Source organism: Rousettus aegyptiacus, unplaced genomic scaffold (genome assembly GCF_014176215.1).
Source record: "Rousettus aegyptiacus isolate mRouAeg1 unplaced genomic scaffold, mRouAeg1.p scaffold_m13_p_2, whole genome shotgun sequence".
NCBI classification, from domain to species: domain Eukaryota; kingdom Metazoa; phylum Chordata; class Mammalia; order Chiroptera; family Pteropodidae; genus Rousettus; species Rousettus aegyptiacus.
Window position 1 is genome coordinate 19547017 of NW_023416295.1, and position 21132 is coordinate 19568148.

General features: G+C 31.8%; 1 protein-coding gene and 1 non-coding gene across 7 annotated transcripts in view; both read left to right on the forward strand.

Annotated features, from left to right (window-relative positions):
- ERBB4 (erb-b2 receptor tyrosine kinase 4) overlaps positions 1-21132 on the forward strand; it is a 944884-nt gene that overhangs the window by 733124 nt on the left and 190628 nt on the right. For all 6 annotated transcript variants that reach the window (XM_036236254.1, XM_036236256.1, XM_036236258.1 and 3 more), the window contains 3 exons: positions 1699-1831; positions 6127-6249; positions 9664-9762. In XM_036236254.1, coding sequence (XP_036092147.1) covers positions 1699-1831; positions 6127-6249; positions 9664-9762 — 355 coding nt within the window. The remainder of the gene's footprint in view (positions 1-1698; positions 1832-6126; positions 6250-9663; positions 9763-21132) is intronic.
- LOC118614709 lies at positions 4171-4289 on the forward strand. Its single transcript, XR_004956137.1, has one exon. It is a non-coding gene; the product is annotated as a 5S ribosomal RNA (ribosomal RNA).

A 21132-nucleotide genomic window follows, 5' to 3' on the forward strand; every position in this document is an offset into this window, starting at 1 on the left:
CTTTGGATTGAAAACTTAAAATTATTCAGAAATACATATTTAACTGGCATGCTCACAGATATGATCTTACACACACCAAACACATCACAATGATGAGTTTGTGTCCATACTATAGTTTAATTTTCTCGGAATAGATTTTTATATCTTTATAAAATTTCATGTAGGAAAATCAAGTTGAATTATAGCAACATTTCAGTATGCTATAATACTTTCAACTGTCAGAACACAACCTTTAATATGAACCACTTTTTAAGATTTTCCTGCAGTTTTATATGACAATATAACAGTCATAATATTTAAAGGATGACTTCATTTACAGAAGAAGTTACAGATTTTTTAAAGAGGTCAAATTTTAAAGTTTTATTAAAAATCATCTGCTATCATTACTTCTCTCTTGTCTTTAAGCAAAAATTTTTTTTACAGGAGCAAGTAATTTTTTTCTAAAAGATTGCAGCTGTAGAGAGTAGATTCTTTTGCAAATAGAAATATAAGTTATAAAATACTTTGGAAAGAACAAGCATTCAGGAAATTCTTCTTTAGTTTTGATATCTATAATGGCTTTATGGTCAAATATGTATTAGGTAATGCCTATGTGTTTTATCTGGGCTATTTGCTATGGCATAAGAAATTAATATATTTCAGGGCTCAGAAATATATTTCTGGCAGCAGAAATCTCATAGATAGTACTCTACTCTAGAACAAGAAGTTAAAACTAATAATATTACTTTTTAAGCAAAGAAATATTTTTTCTTAGAAAACAATAAAATATGATCAGTTTCTAAATTTTAGCTAACAATTTTAAGAATAAAAATTCCCAGTCAATTTATTTCTAATCCCTTTTCGGTACTGTTTACTCCTTTTTATGTAATATTTAACGTGTAAACCTTCTTTATGGGTATAAGACACCTGGACACACTTTTGGTAATAATGTGGACTCCTGTCATCATAACTTTGACCTAGTTCTCTATCTTTCTCCTGACAACAAAATTGCTCATTTCAGAGTTTAGAATAGCACTTGGTTAATAGAACTCTGTTATCGGTATCCTCATAGTCCTGAGGTGTGAGGTCTGTATGTCTCCAGACAACTCATTTTTGCTTTAGAGCAGCATTTCTCAGCTAGGAGTGATTTTTGTAGATATTTGGCAATGTGTAAAAACAATGACTAAAGGACAGAGGTGCTACTGACATCTAGTGGTTGGAGGCCAAGGATGTTGCTACACATTCTAAATGGCATAGGACAGTTCCCCACAAGCATCAAGCCCAAATCGCCAATAGTACCACTGTTGAGAAAGCCTGCTTTAGAGTAAATGTTGAATATCATATTATATACCACAATATATTTAAAACCTACCTTCCATTCATTTATAGATAAAAATAAGATTAAAACAATTTAAAATGCTTCTATATCAACATTTTGGCATATGTTTTTCATTGTTACCAAGTTTTACATTTTTTCATGAAATGGCATGTTGTGGCTGCTCATCTCCAAGAAATTATTTGTATGCACATGGTTTATTATTTTTTTTAAAAAAGCACATACAATTTTTACCATGAGAAATGCTTTGTTATACCTGCAATGCATTTTTATTTGCATTACTTCTAACTGACGTGATTTGTGATATGTACAACTGCTCTTCCCTCTTCCTCTGTTTTTTTCTCTCTTCATATCTGTTTTTTCTTTTCCATTCTGATTGGCAGAACTCCTCTAATTGCAGCCGGAGTCATTGGAGGGCTTTTCATCCTGGTCATAGTGGGTCTAACATTTGCAGTTTATGTGAGAAGGAAGAGCATCAAAAAGAAAAGAGCCTTGAGAAGATTCTTGGAAACAGAGGTGAGATGCTTATTTCTTCTCTTTATGTGTTAAGGGATTTCCATTAGGTTTGCAAGATTTAGATGATAATTTTTAATACAAGTGAAAAATTTGTCCAGCTTCCTGCTGAGGGTTTATATTTTATAATTCATTATACAAAATTGATGAAAAATCAAAGTATATAGTAAAAGTAGTCAAGAGAGTTTCATGTCTTCACGAGGGTAAACAACAGGGGTCAAAGAAAGTGTATTATTGAGGAAAAGACGGATCTGTTTTGTTTGAGGGGGGATCCCATTAGCAAGCTCTAGGGTATCACAATAGCAAAATTAGAAATTAGCTGGGTAGAGGGTTTCAGTAGCAAAAGAAGAAAAATGTAAGAGAGAGAATTTTTCTGCTTCAAAATAAAGTCAGATAGGAAAGAAATTTTATGCTTTAATTAGGGTCATTAAATAGGTAGACACTGATCTCATCATTCGAGCAGTGAAAGGCTGAGCTTACAGGATAAAGCTGTGTTGTAATCACACAGACCTTACCACACAATTTATGAGATGTATTTAATATTGTGCATGTTAGTTATCATGAATATGTAAATTACCATAATTTATTATAATTTCTTTTATATTGCCATACTGAGTTCTCTAGCATGCAAGCTGATAGCTTTCACTGCACAAGTTATAGGAGAAAAACAATTACATAAGACCATGCATTACCAGATTCTTCTTAACTCATATACTACCATTTTCTCCTGATATACACATTTCTGCCAATTTGAACAATTTAGAGCAAATCTGTTCTGAAACTCAGCCTTCTCTGGGTTTATTTGCTTTCTCATTGTCAGTCTGACAGTCTTGACTTTACCTCTTAACATTGACAGAAATGGGGATGTTCATTTTTTCATAAATTTTGCAAATTGATGATGAATTAATTTTAAATCTTTCCTCTAGAAGTTGAAATTAAATATAGGAAAATACTTTCTCAGGACTGGAGTTATCTGAAATTAGCATGGGCTGTCTTATCAAGCTTAAAAATATAGTTAGTTATATACCTGGGAAAACAGTAGTGATTTTTATTTGATTTGGATGTTCACAGAAGATCAACTTGGTCATTTTCAACTTTACACATGTGAATAAAAATTTGAGCACAGTTCATGTGCTATCCATATTTTCAGCTCAGTTAGAGGCTGGAGGCAGAATTTTCACTCATGGTTAGCTTGGGGCAGTCAGTGAGAGAATTCTGGAAAGTGATGTAAATGAGAGTCGTTGAGGACCTGAAGAGTTGGAACAGCAGTGGACATTTTAAGTGATTGAATAAATGGAAGAGAAATTCTTTCTCTCCACCATGTGCTCATTGCTATGAAAAGAGTTATTTTGTTTTGTTAATATGGTGATTTCTAAGAATGTCTTTCAAATTGGCATTTCATTAATAAATAAACACATAATGGTTGGTTTTATAAGTGGATTCTATTTTTATAGAAAGTTATCACTTAGGACTAAATTATGTAATTGTCAAATTTCCATATTTGTCTCAGTAAAAGTAAATAATTATGATTTTCTTTTTACCATCTAAATAGAAGAGGAATTCTTAAGAGGATCAACTTAAATCCTTAAGTATTGAAGCTGAAAATCAGTCTCAGAAGTGAAAAATTTGTTATAGTGTGATATATGTTGGAATGTCTCTAAAGTTGATATACTTTTCTAAAATTATTTTGCTCCAGATTGCCTTTCTTCTGTTACAAAAAGTAGAAAGTATATTTTTTTCAGCATACAACTTATTGAGATGTACTATATGCTTAATGCTTTGCTAGATGCTGTAACTAAAAGACCTAAGAATAAGACTTGATCCTATTCTTTGACGAGTGACAGATTCAGTGTCTACAATATGGCAGGCAATGTCCCAAAGTTTTCAATCTATATAATATACCATTATATTCTTTAACAATCCTCTAAGATAATTATTGCTATACCAAATTCACAGATGAGAAATGAAAGTCCAGGAGGGCTAAATTGTTTACTAAGCCTGTGAATGGCAGCACTTGTATACAAACCTACAAATTTAAACTCAGTTCTCTTTCTGCTTTACAAGCTCACAAAATGAAACTATGCCTTTTTTAAAGATTTGATACTCAAATTCCTGGAAAAAATGTGTTTTAAGAAAATTTTAAATTGATACCTAAGAAAATAGCACAGGATGAAACATTGCAGGTAGAATTACAAAGCTTTTCAAATATGAAATTATTACATTCTATATGCCAAAGGCATGTACACAATATATAGTAAGTGTATTTAGCCCAAAGTGCTGAAATCCAGTCTTGCTTATGATTTTATATAACTTTTGTACCTTTTTTAAAAAAAAGAAATTATGTCTATGACCATGCCACCCTGAACGCACCTGATCCCGTCTGATCTCAGATGCTAAGCAGGGTTGGGCTTGGTTAATACTTGAATGGGAGACTACCTGGGAATACCAGGTGCTGTAGACTTAAAAAAAAAAAAAGACAATTTTTTTTTAAATCATAGAAGTTTCTTATTATGCACATAGTATGTGTATCAAAATCTAATAAATAAATCCTACACAACAGAATTTAATTCAAAAGATTTTTATGGGAGATTTTCAGATTTAACAAAGAGTTTTGTGATTCTATGATTTATTTTATGTGATTTGGATGAATTTATATTCATTTTTACAATATAAATTTGAAAATGAAATAGAAGTATATTAGTTGTCAAACTGCTGGAAAATAACTTAGGTTTCTTGATCATTTTTATCATCTTCTTCCCAAAATTCTTGCCATTGCTAAACTTACCTATACTCAAGACTCCGTTTAGCTAATTAAGTACACCATAATCTTCACAGAAGCATGATAATAATAACCAAGCTGGAGGGCCACAGTGCACTTAGCCTTGTAAACAGACATTTTGAAATACTGTGGTGGTTTTCAGGACAATTTGAGTAGGAGTAGCCATTAATTATTTCCTTATGCTAAGAAAGAACAAGCTATTTGTCTGTGTTTAAAGTTCAGCTCCTTTATTTAACTTAAAAAAAAAAACAAAAAAACCTCCTATTTCTCTCACTTGCCTTTTTCCTCAAGCATAAATAAAAATCTAAAATTTTAACATAAGATATAAACTTTTTGGTACGCAGTCTCTCCATTGTTTACATTTTTTCTTCTCACATAGGCAAGAAATTGGCACATATTCGCATACCTTTCCCCTTGCTTGTTCATCCTCTCTGGCTGAATGGTATCTAAACTGTGACAGAAGCATTATCAGTCTAATTTTACCCCCTTCGGCCACACTTCATGGTCTGCTGTTTCCCACCCAGATGCCAACCTTCAGATCTGTTCCACTCCCTGTCGTAGGCCCCTTTATGTCTTCCTCCTTCTCCTTGATGCTCTGTCCAAACTGTTCTTCACAGTGACAGCGCCCTCCCTTTTGCCAACTCATTTTTATCATCTCAAAACTAATTTTAAAGTGTTCCTCCTTTAGGAAGCCAAAACTAATGAACCTTACTCCTTGGTGCTTATTGTATTTTTTTGCATTTTCTAGCCTTCACTTACGATCTAACATCAATTTATAGAATTTTATAATTTTTGATCTAGAAGGTATCTAGGCCTTTGCCACTTAAAATTTGTTCAGGGGCCATCATCATACATAGACATCACATGGAGTTCAGTAAAATGAAAATTTCAGCCCCAACCCTAGACCTATGGAACCAACCAGAATCTGCATTTTAACAAGAATCTGAGTATTTTACATATACGTGAAAGTTTTAGAAAGTATTGTCCATGTGTACTGGTGTTGTGATAACTTATTTTTTTCTCTTCTGTCATGTTTGTTCTGGCTTCTCAGCTAGATCTTAAATGCTAAGAAGGCAGTGTTTCTTTCTTTCTTTTTTCAATGTATCAAATCATTTTAAATGAGAAAGAAAACTTTGATAGAGTTCTGACATAACTAAAATCTCTGAGTCTTAGCTGAAGTTGCCAAAAAACAAAGGGGCTTGAAAAAGTAGAATTAAGAGCCCCGAATTAGTCTCTAATTTTTTATAAAAATGAGAAGAAAAAAATCTCCTAGCCTAGTATGCCACCCAGTAGATACACGTTCGTCAGTTGTGCTCACCCAGGCTAAGAGTATGAGAAGAGAAAGGATAGAGTTTGAAGGAATGGTGAGTGATCCATATTATAAAAATGTTTTTCAAGAAAAAATATACTTGTGTGTTTTTCTGTGTGTGAGAAAGAGAACCAGCCAAAGTTAGAGAAAGAGAGAGAAGTGCTGATTGTTGAATTGAAAGTTGTAACCTGTATTCTTTTTGTTTTATAGTTGGTAGAACCATTAACTCCCAGTGGCACAGCACCCAATCAAGCTCAACTTCGTATTTTGAAAGAAACTGAGCTCAAAAGAGTGAAGGTACTTGGCTCTGGTGCTTTTGGAACCGTCTATAAAGTAAGTAAAAAATAATACATACCACTGATTATTTTAAATTTTGTTCCAGGTTTGTTTTAAATAATAGCCAAAGTTATTGCTCTGGCCAAGCTAATTTCCTTTAATATTCAGAGAAGAGAATCTTTATGGTATTGAAATGTTGATGTACGAATGAATTCATTAATTTGTATTAAGCAAGTTGGGAATGGATACAGATGTGAGAAGGCAGAAAAAACAGGTACGAAGCCAAAGTATAGTTCTTTCTCTTGATACTTTCTGAGCCCCTTTTGATAGTATCTCCCCTTTGGCAAATTGTGTTTTTATCCAAGACATACAGCTGCAACCCATTTTCCTTTCCCCCTGCACAGCGCCCCATGCAACCCCACACAGGCCTGGGCAATGTGCCGTGATCCCTCGCTCCTCTTTCCCTCAGCTGTTCTATCCAAACATCTTCCCATTTCCTCAGCCTCTTTAGAATCCACACAAATGTGCTGATACCGTAGTCGGGCAGGGCTCGTTCCTAAATCACTTTTTGTCTACCAGGTAATATGTCTGATATAATAGAAAATTTTCAGTTTTGATGTCCTCACCAATGTGTGCAAACTAAAAAAGTGACTTTGTGAAACACAGATAAGACAGAAAGAGAGGGTGACATTATGGGTTTTCAATAACAGAAATATTTCTAAAAAGGGAAAGCTCAAATGGAGAGATTCGTATGTTTACTTATTTAGTTTAATTACAGAACCAATTCAGAGGCCAGGCCAAGGTTAATTGTGGTGAAATTTAGTTTTAATGGTAAACAACAAGAATAAGAAACTCTATTTAGTGCTAAATCCTTGTCATGTCCATTCCTACAGTTCCCAAATTGACTTTGCCACTTTTATATATTTTTTAAACTTATATATGCAAGACTACTTTTTTTTATAAACATATCTGTTAAAATAGATTGACTCAGGAATTTTGCATTTTAAAGTGCTCAATTTTTCTTATTTAAAACAAATATTTAACAGAAAATATTAACAATTAGAAAATAAACTTTAATTTTCTCTCCTGAGTATTTCAAAAATAATCAAATCTCTTTCAAATAAAACTGTTTTATTCTAAGGTGTAAATACTGAAATTTCTTAATATTTTAGTATGCATATTCTATTCAATTAAATTCAAAATTATTAACTGAGTAACTAATTTGAATAGAAATTGTTCTAGGCTGACTTGATGGCTTCTAGTTTTCAATTCTTTGAATGTTAGAAGAAACACAACTTATTTTATGTTTCTCCATTTTTATTATGCTAGAAAAAAATTGGACTTTCATTTAAAAGACAATTCAATTGTAGATTGTTCCTAGCATATTATTATTATCCTTATATTTTAAAGATAATGTGATTTGGAAAATGAATTTTATTTTAAATCATAGATAACATATAACTCAAGACTAAATGTGACCTCATGACCTCAGTGGAGGAACATATTACCCATTTAGACATTTAAAAATAAAGTTTTATTAATATTTTTATTAAAAACAATGATTTGCCTATTTTTCATGATGGCATACCTTTATTGAAATTACTCATTCAAGTGTATATAATTTTCCATAAGTATGTTTGAATTACATACCTGTAGTGTCTATAATTGACCTTATGTTTAATGAACATATTAATTCTTACAAGACCATGCTGTCTTAAACTATAAAGAATTATTCTTGATTACAAATTTTCAATTTGACTTAACCAATTATTTGTTGAGTTTTTCCTCTTTGTTAGAGACATACTGTGCTTAAACATAAAAGATTTGAATAAATATCATGAATATCAGCACAGTTAAATTTTTGTCTGGTCTGGCCTAGAAAATAATGACTATACTTATTTAAAAAGCAGTAGAAAATAATTAAAAATGAACTTATATTCTTATTTCAAAAGTATGCTTTAGGAATATTTTAATACTGATACTATATCTTTATAAGTTAATCCCCTCTACAGTTACTCATTGAATAATGATAAGCCTGTTCACTGTAGGTACCATGAGTGAGAAAATATAACCTGTGGGTCTTGGGCTTCTTTGGTTTGTTTTTCCCATTTAAGCATTAATAATATTTGAAAACTGTGAGACAACAAGAAACTTGTCTTATTATTTTTCGTTTGACCCATATATTTCCATATTCACTCTAAGAATGTAACCCTTAAATTCACCTTCTAAAGATTAACATCCTTTTTTTCCTTTATTATTTTGACTTTTTAAAAAATTCTTGTGTTTAGGTCTCCACTTATATTATTACAACTTAAGGTATCACAAATACATATGTTTTAGCATAGAAGTACATAGTGAAAAACTAAAAATTTTTATAACTATGACTAGCTGATAATAAGAAAGACAGGAAGTAGAGATGTTCTGTTCAGGAATAATAGACTATTTTTTTTTTCCTTTAGTTTTATAGTAAAACTGGCCTAAGAAGACTTATTTATTTCAGGCTAATTAATTAAAATTTGAGATCTTTTTTTTTTCATGTAACCTCATGTTTGCTTCTGTGTTCATTTAAGACAGTACACTTAAAAATATATGTATTCTTATGTAATCCATGCATCCTTGTATGTCTTATCAAAATCCTTGTTGTCATTCAAATGTTTGAGTTGTTTATACAGAAATGCTGTTATTCAGGTTAACATTGTATTTATTTAAACTGTACCTACTATATACTTTCCTAATGCAAAGATCCTGTTCAGATATTATAATTATATTTCTATAGGAAAAAAGAACTGACAATGGTCAAAATAAATATTTTATATTATTTCAGAGATAAAAATCCTTGGCATATACAATTTAGTAATATAGATAAATTAATATATACTGTATATTCCCTAATACTTGCCTTTGAAAACTAATTCTTAAATAATAACCTTTAAAAATTAATTTTTAAATCAATCGGAACTTCAGGAACATAAAAATTTGCTTTTTTATTGTTTTTTAAGTTTCAGAATAAATTAGATAATAACTAAAGCTGCAAAGAACCTCCAACATTACATATTCTAGTTTTCTAAATTGCAAATGAGACAACTGAAATTCAAGAATGGAACAGCCTTCTGAAAGTCTTGAGAAGTTGAAAATATCATTCAAATCAAATATTATTTTAATGTTTTTGCACTGAAAACTTTCTCATGTACAGAAATTGAATTTTATAATAGTGTAAACTTACCTTGAAAAAAGAATACATGTATAACTAATTCATCTTCAGATAATGAAAGAAGACAACAAAGTTGCTGAGTAACTCATAACATCTAGCAGGTGCTTGATAAATGTTTGTTGATTAAATGAAAGAATATAAGACTTCTAAATTACTTTTTAAATAAATTAATAGGTTGAGTGGTTAAATCAAATTTTGTTTCTGGCATAAATGTTATATATGTCTTAGTACAGATTTAACGTGATTTTTCCCCCCCAAAGGGTATTTGGGTACCTGAAGGAGAAACAGTGAAGATTCCTGTGGCTATTAAGATTCTTAATGAGACAACTGGTCCCAAAGCCAATGTGGAGTTCATGGATGTAAGTATAGACACCAGGCAATTACATTTTGATCCATTATTAATAGATTGCTTTTAGAATTTTTTTTTTTTTTAAAGTCTCTTCTACTTACAAGTTTCTTCTCTGGAAATGGTGTAATCTTAATAAAAATGAAGGCTTGAACGAGATTGGCAGAGTTTTGCTTAAACAAACAGAGTAAATAGGCTTTCACACAATGTGACCTCTGTGGCAACTACTCAACTCAAGTGTTTGACAATTAATATGAAATGAAACAAAACATAGGAATGAATGTGACTGTATTTCCATAAGACTATTTATACGAACAGTTTGAAAGACAAATTTGGCCTGCAAGCCAAGCCGTACCCTCAAGGGCCACGTGTTTAACCACTGTGCCAAACTACATTTGGAAGTAGAGATGATGATTTGAAAAATTATCTAGACTGCTTGATTTTATTATTGCTATGATCTATTTAGTTGAAAACATCAATCAAGATTAGTTTTTATAATAAGTTAGTCTCTGTTAAACTTAAATTAGGAACCTAAGTTAGATAATTACCCATTGAAATTGACTTTTTTTTTCAATTCAAATTCAGAAGACAACACATTTTTATAGATAAAAGCTCCAACTATAAAATAATGAGAGTCCTGAATAAATGTGCTTTATAAGGTCAATCAGAACCTTAAGATTTCCCCTAGCAAAAATTGTAGATTGGGCTGTTCAGCAAATTTAAGAAGGTAGGACAGATGAAACTATGCACATAGCATGCTTTTATTTTTTTACATTCAACACAAGATACCTAACAGGGGTTCTATCAAAGACCCATAAATATTTTTCCTCTATCTTTTAGCATAATGTCTCCAGTCACAAGAATGATTTTGATTTTCAAATGACCTTTATATGAAAGATGATACAAGCATATGTATTTTGATTTTTTAAAAGATGGATTGCTCTATATATCTACTCAGTTTCTCTTATAAGCTCTTTTGTAAGTTTTATAGTAGCTCAGTTTGTGACCTTGGAAATTTTATTTGGGCATAATGCTAACCATCTTATATAGGGCTACTTTTAGTTTAACTTTTTATTAGTTATTATACAATAGGGCTGATAATGAGCTAATACAACCCAGCTGCTTTGATTGGTTGACACCATGCCTTACCAGTTACTATACATGCTAAATGCCACCCTTGCTGCATATCTACCAACAGGTATCTAAGAGACATTGAGCCCAGTAACTAAATAATGTTCCTTTCTATAGGTCTCTAAAAGTTCTGACACTCTATAGCTACATGCTTTGGCTCATATATTAAAATGTAAAACTGAAATGTTTTTCAGTGATATCACAATCAATTTGATCTTGGTATAAATTTATGAAAAGAATTTTCAAAGAAGTAAAAACTATAAAGAAAATGACAATGTGTAGAAACAGTGTAGGTTGATATGTAAAACTGAAAGAAAAAAAGATCTCACCCAGCATAGACTGCAGCCAACGCTGAAATTCACAAGAATGCTAATGATCTCTGCTGGAGGTTTGGACAGCCTTTTTTTTTTATCATATTTCCATGGAAACAGACTGGCAAAAGGGGTTAAGAGGATACAAAATAATCACCTAAGAAAGAAGCTCTAAAAACCTCATCATGATTTTGAATGATTATTTGAAGCTCCTAACCCCATCCATTTTTTTTTTTTTCCTACTGATCAAGGTCTATTCCCATGGAAACATGAGTGAGGATGGCAGCTTGAAATCTTAGGTTTTTGCTGGATTTTAAATAAACTGTGATTGAGCCATGAAAGGAGTCATTTTCCTAGATGGTTGATGGATTGTGACCAATAGATTCCAAGGAGTCTGTTTTTTTTTTCTTTTCTTTTTTTTTTTTTTCTTTTTAAGTTAGAAAGAAATAAGGAAAATATTTTGACTGTGCCTTGCGGATGGATGCTAAAAGACTAACACATTGATGGATTACTATTGGCAGCACTTCAATAAATATCAAGCAAAAACACATCCTACTATTTTCATGAGTTATTTCAGAACATTAGAAGGATAGCACAATAACTGAAACTGGCCAAATTAATGGCAAATTTAGTATTTTAAATAGCCTGGTGCCATTTTAATATAAACGTATATACCTAGGTATTTTTCATACTTAGATTTTTAGCTCATCTATTAAATGTATAGATTATTATAAATACTTGAACAACATATCAAATCACAATAAAAAAGTTTTGTGTAAGCAAAATTATTTGTAATTTAGACCTAAAGATTAAGTCAAAATTGCAAATTTTCTCAGGATTATTGTTAAAAGTCATATGTTTGGTATATGTCTTAGTCTGGGTTCTTCCAGAAGCAGACACTGACCCTGAAACAAGGATTTGGGTTACAGTTATTTATTTTGGAGGTGAAGGATTCATCAGCAGGAGAGTATGGAAAGGAGACAGGCAGGGGAGCCACTAAAGGCAGTTGCCATCATGAGTGAATGGACCTTTTCTCTGTTAGAGAGACTTTGGCAGCCAGTATAGGATATACACCTCAGTTACCCTTCTCAAGGGTTAAGGGAGCTGATGTAAGGACTCCAGCTGCCAGTCATTGGTAGAGGGCTATTGGGCGAGAAGGATGTTTATTCTCTTACATGTCCTACCTGCCAAGGGTGGCAAAACCAGGCATGAGCCATTTGGCAAAGACTGGCAGGTGATAGTCAATCGGCATAACACTATAGTAGAGCATTCTAAGGACAACTTTCAATCTCAGTGTCTACTTGCAACTATGCTACCTATCTCTTTTGCAAACTAGTGTATGTGTATATTTATATTTCCATGAATGTGTGTTCATGTGTTCTGTACCATTTCATAGAAGGGAAATAAAACTTCCAAAGACAATTGAAATTGCATGTTCTTGTTTAACATTGAACATCACCCTCTCCCCTCCCAAAACTTTATGCTCAGTGTAGAATATGTCTGATTCAATTACTGCTATTATTAGATTTATCAGATGTAACTGTGCTTTACTGGTTATTCTAATAAGTGATACAACTTAATACTCAAAACTCACTACATCTGACATTTCTATTGATATCCAAGGGCAAAGGAGAGGACATTTGTATTTTCTTAGAATTTTTACCATAGGCAAAAAGTAAATAGGAAGCAATTTGTGTCCTAGTAAATGCTATCCTAAAAGCAAGAAGAGAGAGAGTTTGGTCACGAGGCTATTATATTACTCAGCTCACCTGAATATGTCTAATGGATTCATAATGATAATAACATACTGCTAGTAAATAGCTAGTACGTTCTTTATCCCTATAAAGGAAGATCACATTGAACAACATTAAGAAAATGACGCTAAAGGTCAGTCCACTTTTATTAGAAGAATCCCTATATCTGTACACACTCTTATTTTTTTATTTAAAATAATACAGTTTCATTGGGAAAATGCAAGAACTTTGTTTTGTTTTGTCTTTTTCTTTTTTTTTTAATCCACCAAATGATATAGAGCACATACCTAAAAAATGACTGATGAATAGGATTTTTAGAATTAGGGCCAGTGTGTTCAAATCAGGCAGGCTCTTAAGTTGCTCTGAGTTTCCAACACTGTTTGTTTTCCTGATATTTAAGTTCACTATCACTCAACATTACTATATTTGCCTAGGAAGGGTGTGTGTTTTAAAATTTTTTTTAATTATTGTTGTCTTAAAAAATTAATCTTGGGATAAAAGAAGTTCTGTAATTATCCTAAGTTCCACTGACAGATGAATAATAGTTTGGCTTAGTGTTTACCTGATCTTCTTGTTGCCTTTACTTTCCCACACCAAACCAACCACAGAGTTCACAGTAAGGTGCTGCAAGGAAATGCATTGCAGATCACCCAACCTTACTGTGTAAATGATGACTTTCTCATTCAAAGAAGAATAACTTGTTTTCCTTATCCTATACAGTAGGACATTTTATTTATCTTACACTACTGCCATTTGGCTATTTTCTGAAGGAATTTCCCTGTGAATTGTGTTTATGTGTTTCTTCTTTCTGTGTTGTATTTATGATAGTCAATGTCTTGAAAGAAGTTGTTCAGCTGGAATTTATGTCATATTAGCGATGTGAGATAAATAAAAGTCGTTGGTTAGAGTCTATATTTTTTTCCAAATTATAGCAGACTTACAAAATGGTTTGAAAATAAATTTTGTTCTACAACATTATTTTTACATTACGACTTTTCATTCATGTGGCTTCACATAGTTAATGGTACTTCTTAGACAGAGGTTGTGTCATACTATTAGTGATTTTTTAAAAAAATTCATATAATTTAATCCAATTATAATTTTAGTCCTTAAAGATTTTGCTCATTTATATACATGAATATACTTTATTTAAATGAGGTAAAAAAATATATATATATATATATAAATTTCTTTTTTTAAGGTCCATGGTTTAGATGTCACAGGACTCTACACTGCTGATGTAATCATGAAAAGTCAGTTAACCAATGCTTTTTTTTTCTTATTTTATATATATAGATATAGATATAGATATAGATATAGATATAGATATAGACTCATTAATAAAAGTTTTGGATAATTACTTTGCTTTTAAAAATGAAATAATATCTTCATAAAGAGAATCTATAAACTCCATTAGAAACGGAATTTATAGATTTTCAAATCTCTACTAAAAATAAAAGAAAAATTTCCCAGTGACTGAAGTAGATCATTTCTCTTATACTTTATTTCATAGGCCCTTGTACACACCCTGCTTGTTGTATAGAACTCAGTCAGAAATGCCATCACATCCGAAATCACTATATCAAACACCCACTTCTCCAATCTCATCATCCAGCCCCTCCAGTTCCTTTCTATAGTACCCGCTGGAGAAAAGTTTTACCCTCTTAAGTATCTCCCAGTCATTGATTCTTTCCTGCTTCTTTCTGTCCCTCAGCTGCCACCTATCCTCACATCTCTCTGCAGCCAACTTATATCCATGGCCCATCAGTTTAACCACATTCTTACAAAAATCTCCAACTCCCTAGCTTTTCAATAGTTAGCTGGCAGTACACAATCCAAGAAATATTAAAATTTCTCAGTAGCTTATTCTAGGTCTCTTTTTAAACTACACATTTTCTTCAGACTGTCTCACGAGATTATGAAATTCCATCTCTAGTCTCTTTTATGAATCTGACCTCATCTCCATCCTTGCTATCGCCATGTTGAAATCTCAGGGTCATCTCAAGTTTAACACATTCAGAATGAACCTGTTCGTCTTCTCTTCTAAATCTCTTTTACATTCAGTCTTATCCATTTAAATAATTTATATATCCATCCATCCTATTCATCTCTATCAAACATTGGGGATTTATCCTTGAATGTCACACCCTCTCAAACTTTCAGTTTCTACTTCCGATTCAAGAGTAAATGCTTTGCTTCTATGCCAGAAACACATTTGGAGAGCAGCCTCTTCTTTTTATATTCCATTGCCACCACTCTAATCAAAGCCATCAATTCATTTAGTATGAATTTTGAGAATTTTTAATGCAAAGCTTGAAATGTGTTGCTTCTCTGCATAAAATCTTTTGGTTCCTTCGCTGAAGTAAATGGATTCTCTCTTTTATAATACGAAGCTTGAACTTTGTTTCTTCTCTGCATAAAACCTTTCAGTGTCTTCACTTAAGTAAAATACTAGTTCCTTGGCTTCCAGAGCTCCTAATTACTTTCCCAGGTTTTTTTTTTTTTTTTTCTCTTCACCGACTTTCATTCCACTCCTCTTCCAAGCCAAGTAAGTCAGTCAATGCCTTAGCCTGGAGTGTCCTCCCCCAATTCCACCCAATAACACTTAGTTATCCTTGTTTTCTCATTTTAAATATACTTTCTCAAAGATCCCTTTTTCTGACTCCTTAATCTAAATTTTAATCTACAAACAGTGCTCAGAAATTTCCTTTGTACATCTATTATTACAGGTTTTATTTATTTGTCCTAATTTTTATTGCTGATTCCCGTCTATACCACTGGATTATAAGATTCCTGACGAAGGGACTGTCTGTTAACTCCACCACGGCATATCTAATGGCAAGTGCAATACAGGCACATAGTTAGGAAATAATAAATACTTGGTTAATTGACTAAATGGATTTATTTTTCTGTTTTTAAAAGACTTTTATTGCTCTTCCTTTAAGACTTTTCTATTCCAGCCTTATTGATTCTGTAATATTTTTCCCCAACAGTCCTATCTTTGTTTGGCATATTGCACTTGGGTCATTTTCCTTAGACATTTATATTGCTCATCCCTGATTTATTTCTACAAACTCAGTAGTTTTCTTGAATCCAGAACACCAACATGTCACTGAGGAACAGGCCTTCTATGCTGACTCTGTAAAGAAGAATCACCATACCCTCTGAAAGTCCTTTGGAGCTCACTATAGAGCTGGACAAGAATTGCACTGAGCATGTATGTTTTTGACTCCATTCTAAATGGTATTTGCCAATTACGATGGCTTAGGAAAAAAAAAAAAAAAAACTACTCCATTTGACTGTATCAGTAGGAAGAGTTGTTTATAATATGAAGACTGTTCATAAAATTCAGGGAGAAAACTTTTGCCCACAGAGCAGGCAAAGACTAGAACATAGAATTTCCAGGCAATCAGCAAACAATTTTAAACATACCAAGCCTTAATTTAGGAGATTTTTGTTAATGCTCTTTACAGATTTAAGAATACAAAATATTATTTCTGCAGAAGGAGGGAACCATCTGAATAAAGTCTTAGTTTGCATTATGTGGCATAAAGTGATTTTAGTTATTCGTATATCAGTAATTTGGTTCAGGAAATGAAGGCTTAATGTGCTACGATACTTAAAATAGAATCCATATGCATATGTGTATATATATATTGCTAGAAATGGTATTCAAAAAGGACTATTTCACAAAGATATATCAAACTTATTCTTACGATAGTTTTCGCAAATGATCAAAATAATTCCTCATTGTACCTTGCACCACTGTTACATTACTAACAGGTTTGTGTCTACAATTTGCAAAGCACAGCCTGTCTAAAACTAAACAAATTGACAATACATCTGGTTGCATGAAAAGAATTTGTGAATAGAAACTCTGCCAGTATTGCCTCCATACTATTATCATCCTTAAGTTAATAGCCTTAGTAAAAGGATTCTCTGACACGGACAGTTGGAGATTCATTCAGCCCAAATTGTTTAGTTTAAGCTCACATTTAGCAATAGGATTCAGTAATCCTGGATCACACATGGGGAGATTTCCCTCTAGATTACAGATACTATGTAAACAGGGATGAATTTGGGTACCGTTTTGTTTGCACTAAACTCTCCCTTCCTTTGATTTAAGTGCAAGAGCTAATCTGTACAATAGACTGTGGTGGGTTTGGACAAAAACTAACTCAATGACAAAGCAAAACCAGAGTGAAAAGGAATCAGTCTATCATTTCGTTCTTGATTATGTTCCACTATGAATTGGCTATTAATAGCAGACATATATTTCTAAAACATATTTTCTAGAACCTAATATGTAAATTAAAACCAAAATTACAAATTATAAATTAAAGAAAGAAGGGATTCTTTGCATCTAGAGTGAAGCAAAGGAAAGCCTAAAGATGGGTACGCATATGCCTATTTTGTGAGGAGAGTGAAACTTAAAGATAGTATTTAAATTATTTTTCTCATTGCAAAGCCAGTAAGGGAAGATAAAGCCTGAATAGAAAAGTCTCCAGTGCCAAAGTCTACTGGCTTCTCATACCATTACTCTGCCTCCTCCAAAAGTTCACAGTACTCAGTGAGAGACAGTTGCTACAAGTCATAAGCAAGTGTCAGTTCCTTTACAGAATTTTATTTCTTTTGAGCTTTTTCTTCTGAGTGTTTGAGGTGACCTGTTGCATTCAATGAATTCAAGCTTTGCTCAAGAGATATCCTTACCCTTCAAAGCCCTGTTGATGATCTCATCATTTTCTTATTATTGCTTCATACGACATTTTACGCCACTTACTCTTCCCATCAGATTAGAAAATTAAACCGAGTATGTATGACTATTCTACCAGACAAAAATCTAGACAAATCATTTGAATTATACAACCAAAAAGAATTACGATGTATGGTATTGTATAAATAAATAGATTAAATTCAGAATTACCACTTTGCATAAAAGGATTATCATATCTACACTTCTTTTAGTGTGTTAAAACAATAAGTTGTAATATACATACTATCTAAACAGCTCAATTGTTTGTTGTTGTTGTTTTCCCCCAGTAAGGAAAAAAATGTCAAGATATCCTTTTGTACATTTCTAAATGCTGCAACAAGTCCTAAGAAAACATGTTTTTGGTGCACATAGCTTAAAGCTTACGTATAAAATAGCATAACGTAATTAGAAAATAAGAAGGAGACACTTTGATGTTGTAAAATTATGAGACAAATTTGTCACAGAAAATAAGCAATCAGCGAGTGCTCTTTATCTCAAAACTAAAAAGCTAAGAGTTTTCTACAATGATCCTCACTGCTGCAATTTTATCTAGGGTTTTGATCCACTTACAAATTTAATCTAACTTCTCTGCATCTAAATGCTCCATTATCTATTAGAAAATAATTAGAAGCTGTAAGCATAAGTCTGCCTACATGGAGTTCCTTGGGAGTCTCTAAGCTCATTGAAGCAAGGAGTTTGACGGATACTGGTCAGCTGATATTGGACCAACAGCTAATAATAGCAGGAAATACTGCTTAGCTAGGTGAGAAAGCTAACTGGGGGCAAATAAAATAAAACATTTGGGATTTATGGTCAGAAATAAATTTCCCTTTTTCATTTGTTTCCTGGTAAGAAAATGGTCAAGGGAGCCAGTTATTTTTTTACCTTTTTTATTTTTTTTTTGACAACTTTTAATTAAGATCTAGGGCCCACTCAATTTTAGCCGTATTCATTGCAATTTGCATGTATCTCCCACAAAGAAATTTTAGTGAATCAGGAATATGTTTGGTATAATGCATACAAATAATAGGTGAATATAACCAGTAAATTAAAAATTGCCAGCTCTAGCAAGCATGTGGCAAATTAACCATAGGGAGCACGTGTAAGCTTTTTGGGAGGATTGCAAAGACAAGGGGTTTGATTATAAAGCCAGAAAAGGGGTTTTTTTAATTTTTTTTTTCCTTGTGATTAAACCAATGAGCCAAGTACCTTTAAAATGAAAAATAAATTAATTTCAAAATGTGGAACATTTATTTCCTTGATGAAAATGTTACTATATTCTCACTAAAGTATTTTATTCTTTTGCAGGGAGATGCTTTAAAATATAGTATTCTCTAATTTTTCATATAATGTTGTTTTAAAAAGTGAGTTTCAACCTATGTTACTCTCTCGTCTAATTTTCTACTAAATTTGTGATCCATGTACTCAGGAATAACACCTAATACCTGTGTGCTATGTCTGTTATATTTGCATCCCCAACAGGGTTGTCAATGTCTTTTGGTTAATAGCTCCTTCACATATTGTCACACACACCATATCACAAATATACTGAGCAGTAAGTTTTCAGTAAATATTCATTTCTAGTTTAGAAAGATATGTAAAATAAATTTACTTCATTTATTTTTCATTAGACTTATAGAGTTCTTACTATGTGCAAAGACTCATACTATCTATGTCCTCTAAGACTTATCACATAATGAGCATGGCATAGCCTTCACCTTGCTGAGATCTGTCTAGGATCATACTAAATCGATAACAGAACATTTCATCAGGTTAGAAAAGAGAAAGTATGATAAGAGATTAGTAGAAGAAAATAGTATCATTAACGTTGGCTTTAGCGGTCTTTTAGGTTCTTCACAAGTTCAGTAATACCAAAATTGTTTGGTCCTCAATTTATATTTATATGCATTTATCTAAAATAAGTGCATTATGTGTAATAAGTTAGCCTGTTTCAGTTTGTCTATTCTTATTTATTTTGCCGCATATCTATGTGTATTATGTATATGCATGTATATACACACATACACATATGTACATATTTTTTAACTATCTTATGTGTGTGTGGTGTTTGTTTATTGTTTGGAATCTGCTTTAAGTAAGGAGAGGATAGATGAATATGAAACAATTTTTCTGTAACTTATTTAACATTAACTTCCTCAAAGTATGATATTAAAGTTTAATACAGTTCTCAAATGTTGGAACATCAGCACTTATTTTAAATGTTGAAAGCTCTTGCTTCAAATATATTTATTTAAAAATATTTATTAATATTCTATTTCTACCTTATTTAAAAGCAAGAACTTGTTTCTATTTTAATGTAATTATTCCGTCTGGGGTTAATTTATTAAGAATTTCTGGTTTTAAATACTCACCCAAAAGAGTGTCATTAATTTTCCCCTTTATTATTGGGTTATAGATATAAATGTTTCTAAAAGCTCTGTTCTTTTTCTCACTGTGAATATAAAATACCCAAATACTGTCTGCGACAATATTTTTAGTTTAGCTTTATATTTGTGAGAGCTATGGATAATATCAACAGATTCATTGAACATAAATCAACTCTTCTACTTGGTAATCTAATTGTCATGGAAAGTAACTGCCTATAGAAAAAAAAAAACAGTGCCATTTCAAAACAACATTTTTTTCCTCCTCATTTGGGTTATATTATCTGATAATATCTACATATCTCTTTAGTAATTTTTTTTAATACAGTAAATCTGTTCTTAAGTACTTCACGGACATTTATAACTGTTAAATAGCATTCCTATTTACAAATGAGTATTAAGATATTTATTAACAGTTTAGATGTAATCATACTGGCAGACCTTTCTAACTGAAAATAAATTAAAAGACTTTCCTAAAAAGTCTTAAAGTCTTTCCACTGCTCCTGAAGTGAACAGAATTGTTATCAATTTAATGTTTTATCTCTTGTCCAGAGGAACCTACTACCACTATCTGCATCTAAAATTATGAATTTAAACTTATAGATGACTTCATTAAGACTCTTTTAAAAGAACAATACTTTTTTTTATTTTGATATTTTAATGATAATTTTGTAAATACTAATTAAGAAACCTTAATGTAAAGGAAATACTGAATTTAGAATCTTAATTTAGATCTTGGTCTAAATTTTAGTTCTACTCTCTACTATGTGGAAGCCCAGTGGGCAACCCCACTAATTTGTTTTTACAACGAGAAGTAATAAAAGGTGGCTAATCAAGTGTTTTTGAGAATGCTAAAAATTATATTTTATCATCTGTAAATTATTATATAGATATAAAATAACATTTTTGTGATTCTGGCAGGAATAAATATAGTAATACATTAATAATTATTAGTATGAAAATATCCATTATCTGTTAAATCATGTGAACTCGGGATATCATAGGAAAATAGCCTCAATCAATTTTCAATCTTTTGAGTGATATTTCTTT